This window comes from Tachypleus tridentatus, chromosome 2, assembly GCF_004210375.1.
Source record: "Tachypleus tridentatus isolate NWPU-2018 chromosome 2, ASM421037v1, whole genome shotgun sequence".
NCBI classification, from domain to species: domain Eukaryota; kingdom Metazoa; phylum Arthropoda; class Merostomata; order Xiphosura; family Limulidae; genus Tachypleus; species Tachypleus tridentatus.
In genome coordinates this window covers 22,460,035-22,477,585 of record NC_134826.1, presented here as the reverse complement: position 1 = coordinate 22,477,585, position 17,551 = coordinate 22,460,035, and the positions used below count along the sequence as shown (strand labels likewise).

The 17,551-nt window shown below is 31.7% G+C and overlaps 1 protein-coding gene across 3 annotated transcripts in view; it reads right to left on the bottom strand.

Annotated features, from left to right (window-relative positions):
- Positions 1 to 17,551, bottom strand: part of LOC143239400 (talin-2-like) — a 132,341-nt gene that overhangs the window by 96,742 nt on the left and 18,048 nt on the right. For all 3 annotated transcript variants that reach the window (XM_076480417.1, XM_076480434.1, XM_076480427.1), the window contains exons 2-7: positions 4,752 to 4,912; positions 4,419 to 4,516; positions 3,586 to 3,715; positions 1,661 to 1,755; positions 730 to 799; positions 291 to 433 (exon numbers count right to left, since the gene is read on the bottom strand). In XM_076480417.1, the coding sequence (XP_076336532.1) occupies positions 291 to 433; positions 730 to 799; positions 1,661 to 1,755; positions 3,586 to 3,715; positions 4,419 to 4,516; positions 4,752 to 4,887 (672 nt within the window). In that variant the 5' untranslated portion in view covers positions 4,888 to 4,912. The remainder of the gene's footprint in view (positions 1 to 290; positions 434 to 729; positions 800 to 1,660; positions 1,756 to 3,585; positions 3,716 to 4,418; positions 4,517 to 4,751; positions 4,913 to 17,551) is intronic.

Here is a 17,551-nt window from a genome sequence, read left to right as displayed (position 1 = left end):
AGTAATACAGGTGATTTAATTAGCATAAGGAAGTAACCCTACTTCATTACTCCTCAATGCTGGTAATGTTACTTCCTTATGCTAATTACAAACAAGCAGTATCATTACATTTCCAAAACACTTTGAAGAAAAAAGGTATGCAAACTTATGCTATTTGCTGTTAATTTGATATAAATAAAAAACACTGCATGTTAAAAATAAAGTATCAAGGACAATAAACTATGTCTTTTTTTTTGAAATACATCATCTCTATCTCTCGATAAACCAATCAGTTTAAAATGTACACATACCTGTACATACAGCAAATTCAACTGAACAGGATCTCTAGAATCAACATTTTGATCAGAAAAGAAGAATTTTCTTCTCAGTAAGAGAGTTTCTTCTTGACTTATACCTTGCTCCCTCAATGTTTTTGAATGGTCAACCCAGTTCACTAAATTAAGTAGGACAGAAATAAATCAAAGTTACTTTGAAGATTAATGTTAGATGAACGGTCACTAATTTAAATACAATAGTAAAAGATCTCTTCATATACTTACTGATTCAAACCAATGCAATTTTCTTACTTTGAACATATACTTACAAAAATAACAATATTAGAATCAATACATACATTTTCACAAATTTGGGAATGTTACAGAAATATGTATACACACACACGCATTGCAGTGAAAGTATAAATAAGTTAAGACTATAAATAAACAACTGCTACTATTTTATCAAACTTACAGTCGTCGTCAGTTTTTAGTTTCTTTTTTAACTGTTCCATTTTCTGGTCTCTATCTTTATCCTTCTTTTCCTAATTAAAACAACATGACTTGATTTAATTATTTTAAATTATTGACAAGAAAAATCTTAATTTTGTCTAAAAGCTTTACCAACTTCCACTTTTCACTGGTGTTTCAGTAATAGACAGAAAACCATTGAAAGAGTCCACGTTGTAAGTAAACATTTAACATAAAATTTGGAGGTTTTTTTTTCATTTCTTTATTGTATTTGCATATCAACAAAATTCCTTTTCCTTTTCTGTTTGAAAGTAATGACTGTTGAGACAGACGAAGTCATATTCTCAATTATACAGACTAAAGCTACAAAACTGGATTTAGTACTATGAAATACAGGAAATTAATTCTTGATAGGTTAATGAGCAAGTGAAAACAAAACAAGTCAAAAGTGAAAAATGAAGATTGATCGAGCAACTGTAACATCGTTAAAATTTGACTTATGCAAATTTTTATCATAATTCGGATTTATAGAACAGAATCTAATTTTTTATATCTTCCCAAAACAACAAAAATCTTTATTTAAAATACCCCATTGTAAACATTTCATTAATGAATGAAAAAACTGTGCCATCTCACTACAAACAAGTCTTGTGCTTGGTTATTTTCTCAAGTACAGAAACATGATTACAATTATTTTACAATATATTTTAATACCAATATTTTAACATTTTAACTTATATATGGCATGATTTATCCTACAAAAACAATATTAACTGAATATTTTTATAATCCAGGTGCATATGCAAAGTTGTTTAACAAAGAATTATTAATTATTCACTTGACATTTTTGAAAATAGGGAAACATGTCTAACTAAGAACAAATTTAATATGAAAGTTTAAGTTTGATTGGTCTCATTATTCTTATAGTAACATACCCTCCTTAGGGTAAGTGTACCCGTGGTTGAGGCATCTTTAACTGGCTCCTCAGTAAGTTCTCTCACAAGTGAAAATTCATCATGATTAGTGATTCCTGTAAAGAGTTTCAAACCATAACATCCAGTAAGTTACACATGCTAACTCAAAATCTTACAAATGTATACTTGAATACAGAGTAGTCATCAAAATAAGCATGTTTAACTGCCACCAGATTTTACCTCTTGTAATAAAATCAGCTGCAGGCACTTAAAACAGGTAATTCTGCTTAAATAAAACAAATAATGTATTAGTTAATACAAAATTGATTTGTATAATGTAATAAAGAGATTATCATTTTCCAAAAGGCATATTAGTGTCACCACTTTGATTATCTACAGATATTCGGATAATGTTTTATAAGCTATTTTGCTGGAAAAAAAAAAAATCTACTTTTGGTAATTAGTGTTGGTAATTTATTGAATTTAGTACAATTTGAAGTTTTATGAAAATATTGAAATAAATACTGTACATAAGCTGTGAACTTCTATTTGTAAACAACTAGTATAGTTGGTATAGTGTTAGGTGGCAAAGAAGAATAACAGAAGCCTAAATTTTACAATGCTTTGGTAATAATACAAAAAAAAATAATGCAGCCATTTTACTTTTGCAAAATCTTGCCTTGTAAACTTATAGGATAAGCTTTTCCTCATCAAAGGATACATACAAGTATAACATTATTTAATAAAAAAATGAGTATAAATCTGGTATCACACAAACTAAGTTATATCACATTAACAGTACAAGACACTACAAATAGAAATTGTCTTATATCTTGAATGCAGTGGGAGAACAAGTGTTTCAGGGGCCCTGGGGCAAACAACTGATCAAGACCCTTTTCATAAAAGACAACGATACCAGGCCTTCTAGGCATTGTGGGCCCCATGGCATTACCTTTTTATTTCTATCTCTGCTTGGGTGATTTGAAAGGTTAAAAATAAAAACATTTACCTTTCAACTTCACTCCCTTTCTTATTTTACAATATTCCATAAGCTATTTTCTTTCCAAAATACAAAACCTAACAACTTATCAACTACTGTGATGCTTTTTATTTTATAGTTTAAGTGTAAATATCCAAAATGAGCTACAAAATTGCCTATTTAAGTTTTGTTAATAATCAAGTTTGTGATGATTTCTTCTCAATTTGGTATTTTTTGCATAATTTTATACTTTTTGCCTCATGACAATCCCTAGATATTATTAAAAATATTTAGTAAATGTTAACAAAAAGAACTTGGGACTTGTACAGTACATTTTCTTATTTTAATAAAGTATGAAGAAACATTAAGATCTTGGTGCTGAGCAACTTAATTTTTTTAAAATCTTCTCAAATAAACTTTAGCAGCATAATGTTATAAAACCGCAAATTGTAGTTTATATATGCCCACTATCAACAATTTAAGTGATATGTCACTTTTTGAAAACATGTTTTTTGGAAAAAATAAAATAAAAAAAATGCTAAATAAAACTTTCATTTCATAAACATTGTGTTTTTTTTCTAACAGTAAAGAGATTATGTATCCAAATGTTAGAGATTTATGGACAAATATTTACAGCTAGAACTTTTAAAGTTAGACTTTTTATCTTATCAATATCACAATGATATTTCACAGAATCCATCCAAAACCCAGTTGTGCACAAAACATTACAGTTGAATATATGTTAGAAGCACTTGTGCCAAGCATCATTTAACCCTGAAGCTATAAAAACTCTAAACAGCTATACGTTATATTGCATCGAGTAAAACAGCCTGTTGTTTCTGCAACTAGGTAGGTAACAGCTTAATAATTTACCCTGCAAATTTTGAAGTAATTATTTTAATTTTCATGTAATTTTGTTACATTGTAGAAACATTTTCTTCCAGAATTTTCCAAAAAATCAACTAACCTATTTTCGTACAAATAACAACCATGAGATTGGCTACAGGCTGACTGTCATCTACTCGTAATGTTTTCACAGCATCATCCAACATTCTGACACGCAATGTCCTGGTCTTCTTCTTATATTCCAACAAATCCTAAAAGAAAGAAACAAAATAATGAGAAATACATAGGCCATAACTTCAAAAGTTATTCACAACAAAAGATTATGCATTTGAAAATACAAAAGTCTGACAAAGTTGCAGCAATTAACAATTCAAGATTCCATTGCACACACAGTTATCTATTTAGAGAGGAAACAATAACTCTTATGAACAATGAAATCATGGGGGCAAAGCAAATTTAACAAAATATGTTTTGCTGAAAGTGTTTGAGAATACATTTTAGCATCATATACAGCTAGTAATATGATTTAAGATTTAATAAAATTCCAAATATAAATCACATTTAATTCTACAACTATTAATTCAAGGCCTTTCATGTACAAGGAGCTAGTTTAATAAAATTTAAGGGCTTTCAGTGCTTTTCAATGGAGATTTATTAAAATTCAAGGATCTTCAAAGTGCAAAAGAAAATCTATCCAAACAATTTATGGTATGTTATTTCATTTATTTCTAAATTGAGCTTAGCGATAATAAATCTGCAAATCATCAGAAAATGTGATAATTTCAGTTATAAAAATTAAATACTATCTTATAACAAAAATGTTTAATTCCAACATTTGCTCTAACAGAATTATAACAGGAATTGAAAATTCTAAAGTAACATTTTTTTTCACTTCAGTGCATTGAAAAATGGTTAAACAATGAGAGATTAAAGTTCCCATTAATGAGATCTTACCCCATCTCGAAGAAGATAATGTTCCAAAGATCTCCCCGATTCCAACCACACACCTTTTTTAGGATCCTCATCAGCTAAGAACAATCCATATTCCTTTGCTATAGGAATGAAACTTTCATCTGTTACAACTCTATATTTGTACATTCATATATAAGCAGTTAAGAAGTTAAAATATATAGTGTGTAAAGTGTGTATGCATTTGTTTGAAAAATATAATACATGAATTATCAGAGCTTCTCCTTTCTGATTTTATATATATATGAAAATACAAACATTCAGTATTAAGACACATTTTAACCTTTTAGAAAATAATGTAGCATTACTAAAACTTACATTCTCCAAAGTTCGCTTCAGATATTTTTTCTCGTATTGTTCGACAGGCATCATAAACTAGCATGGACGGCTTGAATTTCATTGTTTTTATAACATTTTTTTCGACAACATTTATTTTCAACGAAAGGTTCGCCATCTTCGAAGTTATTTTTCTTCTTTAACTGGTGTGAAAAAAGAAAGTCAATGTTATAAAAACTTTATTCTTGAGGACAAGAAGCGCACTTGAAATATAAACTTTAAATGTTAATAGTTATGTGTTTATATTTGATACTTCAGTAACAACCTAAAATCTTACTTAAAATTTTGAATTTTTGCAGGAAAATATGATAGAAAAGTCAATGTATACACAAAAATACAAAGGAAATTGCTTTTCAAGTCCTATTTTAAGAACAGCATAAAAACAAATAAAGACAACAGTTTAACAAGTACCTTGGTAATTGGCCTACAATGGCCAGGTGGGTTAAGGCATTTGACTTGTAATCTGAGGGTCATGGGTTTGAATCCCCATCTTGCTAAACATGCTCGCCCTTTCAGCTGTGGGGCATTATAGGCTAGTTTATAGTTCAGAGCAAATCACAATGTGGTAGTTCATACTTGAACAGCCCAACATGACCACATGAATAGGGCACTCGACTCAAATTCCGAGGTTGCAGATTCGAATCCCTATTACATTAAACATGCTTGCCCTTTCATCCGTGGGGGCATTATGCTGTGATGGTCAATTCCACTATTTGTTGGTAAAAGAGTAGCCCAAGAATTGGCAGTGGATGGTGATGAATGGCTGCCCTCCCTCTAGTCTTACACTGCTAAATTAGGGATGGCTAGTGCAGATAGCCCTTGTGTAGCTTTGTGAAAAAAAAATCAAAACAAAACTTGATAATTCAAGCTAAATCATTAGCACATCATTGAATAGTACTGTAGATAAAAAATAATTCCAAATGACTTAAAAAGATTTCAAATTGTCTTCAATAAGAGCTTAAAGTTTAAAGCTTAGTATACAAATAATAATTTAACACTGGAGATCTGAGTGATTTGCATTCCAGTTTATGACAGTGGTATAACATATGTAGTTTTTAACTGATAATAACCAGACTGAACAATTTTAAATGTCTCATGTCACAGATTAGTAAAGCAAATGAAGACAGCCATAATTAGTAATAAAACATTCATCCTATAACATTTAGACTTGCATAACCAATGGTTAACATACACAATTTCCCTTTGTATTTAGAAAAAAACTTTCAAATGTATAAAATCAGAATTATGTGGCTCTCAAAGTGTAGTTTATTGCCCAGCAGTGTCCTCAGGGTGGTCCAAACCAGGAGTCGTTCATGCACCCCACCAAAGCTGAATTCATTCTTCACATTAATTCTGACAATTTTTGTGTATTTTTCCAGTACTAAGCAAGAAAAGAGATGGGATAAGACCAATAGGTGGTCTGTAGGGTCAATTACTCCAGCGAAGTGTTTCACAAACAAATACAAGTTTGCAAACCACTGTTATACATAATTATCCCAACTGAAGAGCAAAACCTATAAATCACTATTTTCTTATGTTGTTTTCTAGCATATATCCAATCATAAATTAATTTAATGATACATTTTCTAGAGGAATTGTAAATAAAAACAAAATCACCTTTATTATTTTTTGAAACTAATATTACGTACACTCAACAGTCTAATTTTAAGGTATTTAAATAGTAACAAAAAATTGACACTATATATTTCAACTTCAATATTAGTTGTTCAATATACACTTGATTTGTATTACATACTTTTCTAATAAACTTCCAGTTTTTCTCACTAATAATTCCCTTAAAACATGACTATTATATTAGAAGAAAGGTATACTTCTAACACCCAGAAATAGCATTACCTTAAAATTATTTTGACACTATTTATGGTATCTGGCATTTTCAACAGGGTGTACTTGTACAAGATATGAGCAAAGTCAGAGACCCCTAAGGATCAGTTATAGCCATCCCCAATTTAGAACTACTCACTAAAGAGAGGGCAATCAACTGTCTATGGAGTTACTCTTAACCACAAAGTGAAATTGACTGTCACTGTTCTAATGTCCACCCAGCCAAAAATGTAGAGCACATTAAGCAGCACACTGAATTGAACATTGGACCTTTTGATTCTCAGCACACCATACCAACCATTAGGCCACATTTGACTCTGACCCTAACATTCATGGATTAGTAGAATTACTCTTAATATTTGAAAGTTGTCTCATTACACTAGGTTTAACATAGTTATAACTAAGGCCATTTTTGGAGGACTTCAACCCCCACTTTCAGTAAGTCTGCTCACAAAATAGAATTAGTTGAGAAAAGGATCAGAATGAGAAATCACCATGAAAAAAAAAAATGTTGTTAAAAATTTTCCACAACAAAAACTTTTACAAACAATTCAATTCCTTCAATCTATAAACTGGTTTTGTATAAAACTAATTCACCTGTGTTTTAAAAGTTCTAATGGAGTATAATATATGAACAATGAAAGTACATATTCTTCAGAGAACCTGCTTCTCAAATATTTTAAATTTCCATTAAGTGTAACTGGTGGCTTATTGGAAGCTTTCTCAGATAATAAATTCCCAAATCTCACCAATGATGTCATGACAGAAAACAGAAGTTCAGCAAAAATCAACAACAACAAAAAGTTTATAAAAAAAATTTTTTGTTTATGGTTAAATGACAGCAAAAAGATTTTATATACCAGAAAACTAAACAAACCTAAGTTTATACAAAAAAAATAACTGAAGACTTTTTTTTAAATAAGAAAAAAGACTTATTAATAAACAGGACTTGGTGGAAATCTAGCCAAGTGTCCAATAACATGGATGGTATTATAACATTACAAAACATACTACAGATTATGATGTTACAGAAGCATTTTTTCTACTTTCTTTACAAGAATTATAGATATATTGTAAACTACACGTAAATCAAAACAAATGTTCCAACATGCTATCATTTTTAAGGAATCGAGATGACATCTGTGGAAAGATGCAGAATTAATTCAAAAAAGTAATATCTTTTACGAAGATATTATACCTTGAAAATGCTATCAGCAACATTTGAACATGAGATTCATGGGGTTGTGTCACTGAGGAACTGTACTAGATACTATTAAGGTTAAGTATCATATTAGATAATACTGTTACAGAAACCAGCCAATACAACAGTTTACTTAACCAATTTATAGTGGGTTAAGATCTTTCATTAAGACCTCAACTAACATTCTTTATCATTAAAGAAACTGACACAATAGCATGTGGATAATGGATGAATGCGAGTGTAATACACACATTTTCAAATATAGCCAAAACTGAAACTTGTTTTTGCAACCCAATCATCTCCTTCAAATTTAAAATGTTTTGCATTATTTCTGTAAATTTAATATACTTCAATAAAGATAAAATTATTTGACCAACAAAAATTCATCTTGTATCAGATTCAGAGAAATACATGGATCCCTTCGGTCTATGTGATCCTACGTCAACTACAAACAGCACTCAAAGAACTAAAGTTAATGCAAATAAACCAACTTGACAGACCAAAAGCCAACAGCTGGTGAACAGCTATTATTTTAACTAAAATACACTGGTGTATTTTGAGGTAATCCTGAAGCAACATTTAAGTTAGAAAACTCATTTTTTTGGGTGCATTATAAACCAATGTAATATAGATTTCTTACACAAAAAAACGAACTTCAAACTTTGCAGAGGCAATATTATGATCCAGCAAGGTTATGAGGAATTTTTAGGTATTAAAATAACTTATAATTACATCTCTATTCTATTAGTGAATTTTTCTTGAAAACTATAAATTAAACAGTTTGTTCATTGTATGTGATGTGTACAAGGAATGAAATGCACTTTAATGGATAATTCCAAAAGTGTTTTTATACATTCACCATTCCCGTTATAAACCTACGACATCATCTAACTAGAGCCATATTTCCCGTTAACTGAAGTATGCCACTTAGGGCTCTCTGCATATGCAAAGACCAGTTTAGCTCAGATGGGTCAACTTGGCCTCACTCGGGAAGGAAGGGGGGAAATCACCGAATAAGTTATTTCCTGTACATTTATTAACAATAAAATAAATAACGTTAATAAAAGAGTTAATATATATCCAGAGACCTGATGTTCGTTCCCCACTACCGTATAATAAAGGAGTAATGACAAATGCGATTTGCGTGGTATTTGGCTACTCGCTTTTCCTCTTCTGGTAATTCAAAATTCGGTACAAATGATCTACAGGTATCTATGTGCGAAACACGAGAAACAAACTATTCAAGCCTCGCTGAGGAGCTTGGAATTCAACCCCACACTCCCATTGTTTCTAATTTTCTCACTTCGTGTTTGCTTTAGCAATTTCCTACACTTCTCATATACAGGAGATGGGAAGCTTTTGCAAATGTTTTGCCTATAGGGGCCCTGCAAAACCTCACTAAGATTCTGACTCAAAGCAATCTAGTTTCTTAATAATATCTTTAATTTAAAAAATAAAAATATTTACATTGTCAACGTACAGTGCCCTAAAATACTGATATCAAATGATTTACTACAATTATATAATTAAACAAAATATTACAAACTTACAATATTTTTAGAAACACACTAAATTACTTCCCAATAATTCTAAATAACGGGTTTTCCATAGTACATACCAACTATACTATCGGCTTTTTCCAAATGTTTATCTTTATTTTTTGGGCACAACGCAATGACTAAAAATAGAATTCAGGTGCCTAAATCAACTCAGTAGAATGTCTACTAGGTTTACATTTCTTATAAATACCGATTAGGAAGCAAAACGTCTCAAAGAAAATAAACTTTCAGAAAATTTATATATAGTTTGAACCGACAGGTTCTGTTCACAGTACAACGTAGATCTCGGTATAGGTCACACGTATTACACAATGTCATGCGCTAAACTAGGCAATGCGTAAAGCAGTACATTGTTCAGTTTTTATCTAGGCCTAAACGTAAAGACAAGTTGAATGCTCTTTTTATTACCAAACTGTAAAATACTAATATAAGTGGAGCTAAACATAGTTTAAAAAATTGTGATATACCACACTTCAACCTTTTTCCCTAATACTTAAACTACTTTCAACATCATACTTACAAGCATCGTTGAATTAAACGCATTAAGCTGTAACGGTAAACATCTTGATTTTTACGTTTCAATTTTATGTAGGTAATTACACCAGGGAATTAAACCCCATCATTTTACTCATAGCAGAATCTGATTTTAGTGAGAAAAATCTCCAACGTCATCAGTTTCCTACTTTACTATATCAAGAAATAGAAACTAGGCTACAGCGGTTCACTACTGTATCACACATCTATTTTTCAATGTATTAATCTCTCGTAAGACTAACTAAAAAAGTTTTATTGTACAGCAACATGTCCTCTATTTATCTCATACTGTTCATTAATACAGACTGTTTACTATTAGACAATGTTTTGCAGTCTTAGGTCCTTACTTCACTTTCAAAGTATTGCTCAATAAAGATAACTCGACAATAGTTTACATACTATATAAGGTCCTTTATTCACTTCTAAAACATTACTCGATAATGCTCAAACACTGCATTAAATTTTTATTTCACACATAACATGTTTATCAAGAAAGTGAAACATTTCTCGAAATTCAAGTTTCGAGCCCTTACTTATTTCCAAAATGTTCCATGGGAAAGATTATACCCGGCTCTGATTGTACCTAACAATAATTACGTTAGCTCTTTTATTTTTCTCAGGATCTTTTAGGATAACTATATCACAATGTGTAAGATACTATACCTCCATCCATTCTGGGTACTAAGACAATGAGCAGTATCATAATAGATACAAGGAAACTACAAGAAATTAATCAAATCTGTAACCCGAACACAAGCAAAAAAATAAAAAATACATATACATATATGTAGACATATATATACATATATAACTAAAGGATAATTTTTATATTTTTGTTCTAAATTTTGACAATCCACAGTATTTTTTTAACAAAAGTTAAGTGAATAATAATTTTTCATAAAAATTGATATTATTTAAAAATAAAATGGTATAAATTCTGTCCTTATACAACACTAAAAACGTAAATAAATGTACTCATGCGGGTTTTAACGCAACACGAGATTTGTTGGTTTATCTCGGCTGTTACATCGTCTAAACTAAAGTGATTTAAAAAGATCTTAAAGCCAGTCCTTATTATTCACATACGTATCAAGCTTTTATTTAAACTCAGATTTACGGTCTCTAAAACATCCGAAGTCAACCCACATTCCAAAGGTCAATCACCCTGTTAGAAAAATAAAACGGTCTTAGCTGAAGATGACTCTTACCTTGCCAATTTTTATGTTTGTCCCCTAGTCCGACTATTCTCACCGTTAAATATAATAAAAGATGGTGCATTAATACTAACAACTCCCTTTACACTATTAAATATTCCAATCAGATTCCCCTCAAATCTTTTTTCAAGAGATATCTTTGAGCGATTTCAACCTAAAACCGTACCATTAGCTACAGCATACTGCTTGGACGGATTTAGAGTGATCAACTATTACACCAAGATCCTTTCCTTTCATAACACTGTTCATTCCCAACCAAATTATATCACGAAGTTAATAATAACAAGATCATTGTAAAAACGATTACCACATAAAACTTCACTTTGAATTTATGATTTTAAATCCCTCTCTTGTATTTATGCACAAAGCTACACAAAGGGTTATCTATCCACCATGGGAATCTGAAGTCGGTTTCTAACAGTCCAAGTCCAAAGATATCCCACTGTGCCCCCTGGGAGCTAAAATTTTCCAAGGCCAATAACTGTCAAATCGTTCCCAATTACAACGCCAGGCTTCTATTAAATTTTAAATTGAATATAAAAACTTAGTAGCTTTTCGGCTATCAGTTTGACTCTGGTACTCAAAAGAATTTTCAAACCAGCAAAACTAATCTTCAAATCATACAATAGTTATGTTCCAGTTATCTAGAAATAAAACGTATAATAAATTAGTTTTTCATTTCGACCAAGAAAGTGAAACAGAAGTCAAACTGCGTGTAACATTAAAAAGTATTTTCGTATTGTATCAAAATAGCAAAAAAAAAAAAAAATACAAATATTATTATGGACTTTTGCTATCTATCTTATTACCTGGCGTAAAAGGGTGGGGTCTTTTTCAAAAAGAATGCGGACCTTTTTTGCCAATAAGAAAATTTAAAATGATCATTATGAAAAACAGCAGATAGACCTTTTATAACTTTTAGAGTAACGAGGCGTACACATCCATCCTCTAAACTACACACGTTCCTTCGTGAAAGTTCAGTTATATTTTTCAATTTTATTTTCAGGCGGCATCTGGGGATTTGGCTCAAAAATCAGGATACAGCAAAAAAAAAAAAAATTATATTTCTTATCAACTTAACTTCCAAAATAATAATTTAGGATAAACCAGCGAACTAGCCCAAGAGCTAAATTGTATGTTTGTAAGTACTACGCACCACTACTATAAAAGACATAATAAATGGTGCTGCATCTAGCAGATGCTGACCTCAAAACAATATTCTCATTTACTTCATTAGCGCGTTCTTTGAAACTGTTAATATAAACACGTTAAAACATTCTTAAAATTAAGAAGTTTTAATTTCTGGACATTCTAAATCCGGCTGAGATTACGTGAAAAATGCAGATTGAAGTGTTATTTGTTGTAGAATGAGTGGTCACGAACGTTTGTGGCGTTTCTTAGAATAGTTGTATTATGCCCTTCTCGACCTTGCGTTTTAGAGAACACCGTACAACTATCACAAGGAGCAAAGATATTTCTATTTATCGAAAACTGTTTTCTGATTAGTCAACTGCAAAAAGGTAGTTTGTGCTGTGAATGCAGTTCTGGCACTTTCAAAACAATTCTAACTTTTGACGGAGGTAGTTCTCCTCTGTCAAAACTTGCTTGTTCATGTCTCTTGTTCTTGCCAACTTGGTTCGACTTTTCTAGTTTCTCTTCCTTCACCCCTTCAACAGTCCAACAACTTAACTAATAACATATATTCACCCATTTACCAACTTTCCTCTAACTGCATAAAATAAGATTTCTTTTATTATCATTTTCACTTCTTCGCTGTGCTGATTCTATTACTTGCAAGAAATTGCTATAAATGTCCGCCTTCAAATTGGAATCGCGAATCTCGCTTTTGCGAAGACAGAGAGCAAGTTTGTACTACCACAAATGGATTTTAATAAATTTATACGGTAAATATAGGTTAATGATGGATATATTATAGGATTTTAATGGATTAAAAGGGAAAGAAAATGATTATTTAAAAAAAAAAAGAGAACAACTCGTAAGTTGTAAATAGTTCAAAACACAGTTTGACTTTTCTCTTATGGTGATTTGGTCATCAATTGTTTGTTTGCTCTAGATTGTGTTATTACTAATTTAGTTACACAACCAACTTTATTATACAAAAGCAATCACTTTGGAACATGTATTTTGTATTTATGGTCACTTTACGTTAAAACAGTAATGAATAATTCTGTTTAACCTGCAAAGCAAATGCATACATAATTTAAAACAATGTTTTATGTAAAATTTCACATCTTGTAACATATTACAAAAAAATGTTTGAAATATTACAGCAACCAATAAGAACAAAATTTCTTATACATCACGTGCTAACTCGTGTTAAGCTTATTTCAAACTCTAAACAGTGCATTGTATTTTTCGGGCTCACCTACAGGTTCAACTTTCCAGTTTAAGTCTCTAAAGGTTTTATAACAGCACGGAATATTTTTAAAACTTAAATTATTTCTGAAACACCCGAAAATATTTTCTGCATATCACTTACAACAACACACATTTCAAATGCTGAGTGACATCAAAAATTCAATATAGTAAAAACACTACACTGCATTGATAGTTCAAAACTGACTATATAAAAAAAGAAAAGGAAAACCGAAGTTTGTTACCTCTGTGTAAAAGAATTTCGTTGATAGTTATAAAAAGACAACTTTCAAACTATTTAAAACCAAGCATATTCGAAAGTAGAAATGACTGTATGTTGAATACTGCCAACTTCAATATGGTTCACGTTTTAATAAAGTTAGAAAAGAAAAAAAAACAGTCCTTACACTTCAGATAATTATAACATTTTTTATTTTAATCGACGTTTCTTCTTTCCGGCTTCTTCAGAATTAGTACCTAAAACTATTTTACGTACCAGTCCAACAGTTTTGTGTACTAGCCCTGAAGATATAGCATAGGCAAAATATCGATTAAAATAAAAGTTCTCTTGTAATTATGTGGAAGGTATAGGTCGTTTTTCTTTTATCTTTATGATTAAGACGTTATAAAAGTATAACTTTCAAACTATTTAAAACTGCAAACATTCAAAAGTAGAAATGACTGTCTACATATGACCCCTTCCTTGAGACGGACCCTGGTATTCTAAAGTACGAGAAACACTGTTGTATAACATATTCCTTACAATGAAGTAACTTATGCGAAATTCATCTACGCCATAAAATAAGGGTGGAAGGGGGGAGTAAAATTAATTACAGTTGTTTTTGGAGAACGTTGTATAAATTTTACTTATTAAATCAGTGGTCTACTTGATAAACACAGAAAGCCTCTAAAGCATGTGCCTGGCCACGAGACCAAGCAAGCTGTAGAATTCCGTGGAATTAAACTTGGGAAGTAGCTGAGCTATTCTGACAAATATATGATTAAGTGAATGAAAATATTAATGTATAACACTGGCGTGTTGTGTACTTTAAACTGAAGATTAATATGTCTTTTGGACTTTTTTTTTTTTTTTTAATAAGAGCTCTTTCAACCTCTTCCCCAGGATGAAATATACCTATCCAAAACTAATGTTTTCAACGGGGTATATTGGGCGACAATCTTTGCTGGTGTACAGAGTTCATAGACTCAGTTCTTGTAGATGATGTCAACGCATTTTCTTTTCTCGGAGCCAATGAACATGACTCACCCGCCTGGTGTAGTTTTAGCCAGATAATTCGTGATGACGAGAAACCCACTTGAAGTGAAAAATGTATTCCCAAGATTGCCGGTATGTGTATTAAAAAACTAATTAAAATAAAGTAAAGAAAAATAGTTCGACCTTCTTAGGCCATCTTGAGGTTAACCTTTCAGATCAAAACGTTATTCTTTATTTTAATTAAAAGTTTTAATACCTATACTAGCGGTCTTGAGACTACATTTAGCTAAAGAAGTCTGACCAGAAGTACTGATCACTACCTTAGCCTCGTTTTCGGCTGACAAAAATACATTATACTCTTACCTACATTACAAAATATCAAAATCTTTGTTTTACTTTGATGACAACTGTGTATAATCATCATTGGTATTCTTCTGTATTTTACACCATGATCAGTTAAAACTAAAACTTCCACCCACAGCCCCTCGATTACTCTATACAGCACTGGCTAACAACCACGAAGAAAACTGGTGCCGACATTTTCATGATACAACGTATCTTCGTTTAAACCCTTCAGTCTATTACAAAGTGGCTAAATTGACTTTGCTTTGCCTACGAATAATTCTACACTAGAATAAGAAGCGTGATTTAAACTTCTTAACAAAGTGATCCAATATTCAGAATTCCACGAAGACGCATTATCAATGTATTTTAGTAAAGGGTACAGACTTCACAAAATAAAATACGGGGAAGTTGTGTCTTGTTTGTGTCCTTTTTGAATTTCGCGCAAAGCTACACAAGGCTTTCTGCATTAGCCGTCTCGTCTATACTTTAGCAGTGAAAGACTAGTTTTTTTTTTGTTTTTTTTTAAATTTTGCACAAAGCTACTCGAGGGCTATCTGCGCTAGCCGTCCCTAATTTAGCAGTGTACGACTAGAGGGAAGGCAGCTAGTCATCACCATCCACCGCCAACTCTTGGGCTACTCTTACCAACGAATAATGGGATTGCCCGTCACATTATAACGCCTCCACGGCTGAAAGGGCGAGCATGTTTGGCGCGACGGGGATGCGAACCCGCGACCCTCAGATTACGAGTCGCACGCCTTAACACGCTTGGCCATGCCGGGCCGTGAAAGACTAGAGGAAGGCAGCTATAGTCATCACCACTCACCGCCAACTCTTGGACTACTTATTCTTTTACCAACGAATTGTGGCAATGACTAACTTTATAACGACCCCATGGCTGAAAGGGAAAACATGTTTGGTGGGTCACAGATTCGAACCCGCGACCCTCATATTACGACTCGAGCGCCCTAACCATCTAGTAATGATGTAACAGTGACATGACAAGACATTTTGTGCCTTGGAAAATTGCCAACAGATTTAAATCTTTACATAACACTGAATAGAAGTTGCAAAGGAATGATTGAGAACTACGTTCAAAACATATTAAAACAAGGAAACATGTTAGAAAAAAATTACAATAATTACTGACAAACAAGGACATGGTGGGGGGGCATGATCAGTATTCAGGCCAAAAATAAGGGCTTGATCCCTTTGTTATATTGTTTAAACGCAAAGAGAACAAAACTAGTATTTACCTAAGTATCTAAGTTATAATTGAGAGACGACGTTAAAACCTATCACTGAAAATATTTTGATAATTGATTTCATAAACGTTTATCAGATATATTACGTTGACTGAAATTTTAGTCTTTATTCAATTTAAAATAAAAGTTCTAGAAAAACTGCATAATGCCCGGTTTTCGCTACATTGTGATGCTATATATTTTATACGTAAATCTTTTAGTATTTGTTCTGACATTTAAGACTTTACATATTAATTTATATTTTGTTTCTCAAAACTATTTCCTCACGATAAAGTTTTGAAAATTACTATTCAGTTTTTTTTATCTTTTCGGTCGCTTTAAAACACGATGGAAGAAATTAAATTACGATAAGCCTATAAAAAGGAAACTGATAAACTAATTTAAAAGGAAACCTTCAAGTAAATTAAATCATACAATAATCACGGTTTCGTCGAGGGCCCTAACCACCTGGCCATGCCGGGCCAAAATCTTCTGGTATTTGTACGACAAGTACAGTAGGTCTGACACATGGATCTTTCTTTGCCCATTGAAAAGAAACTTTCCACAGTATTCTCAGAAAAAAAAATTGTGGACACTATTTTATAAGGGTTAATACACATGAATCTGTACATCCGTAGTAGAATTAAACAGAAATAGCTGTAAATGAACGAGTTCGAGTGATGACCGGGTATAACTTTAGTAGATGTCACCAATACATAAGCAGTTGATTTTTGGATAGATATTAACAGTTCAATGAGGTCAAATATAAAGCTATCAGGAGCATCCTAATCACCTCACCATGCTGGGCTGATTGCTACCATTAGGAAAACTGATAAACATGAGTTTGTATTATGAGCGTTTAAAATATTTTCATAGGTTACCATTGTGTATTTTGGCTAGTCGTCGTGAGACATCAAAAGGAAGCTTTAAACAGGATCTGTATGAACACAATATCTTGTCACATTTTAAGTAATACATACTTCAAAAATAAGTTTAAAAAAAAGACATTTTCACATCATAAAGTTTGTATTCCGTCTTCTAATTCAAAGTTGTATGTCAGATATGCATGATTTCACGTAACAGTCTCATATGCTTTCATCTTTCAAGTGTATAACCGAAGTATGGGGTAAAAACCCTTATCACTCGGACTTTTTTGGGCTCTAATAAGTTTAAATGGTTCCTTAAACAAGAAGTATTACCATACAAGTTTATAAAGGAATCGAATAATACCAAACTACATTTTAAAAA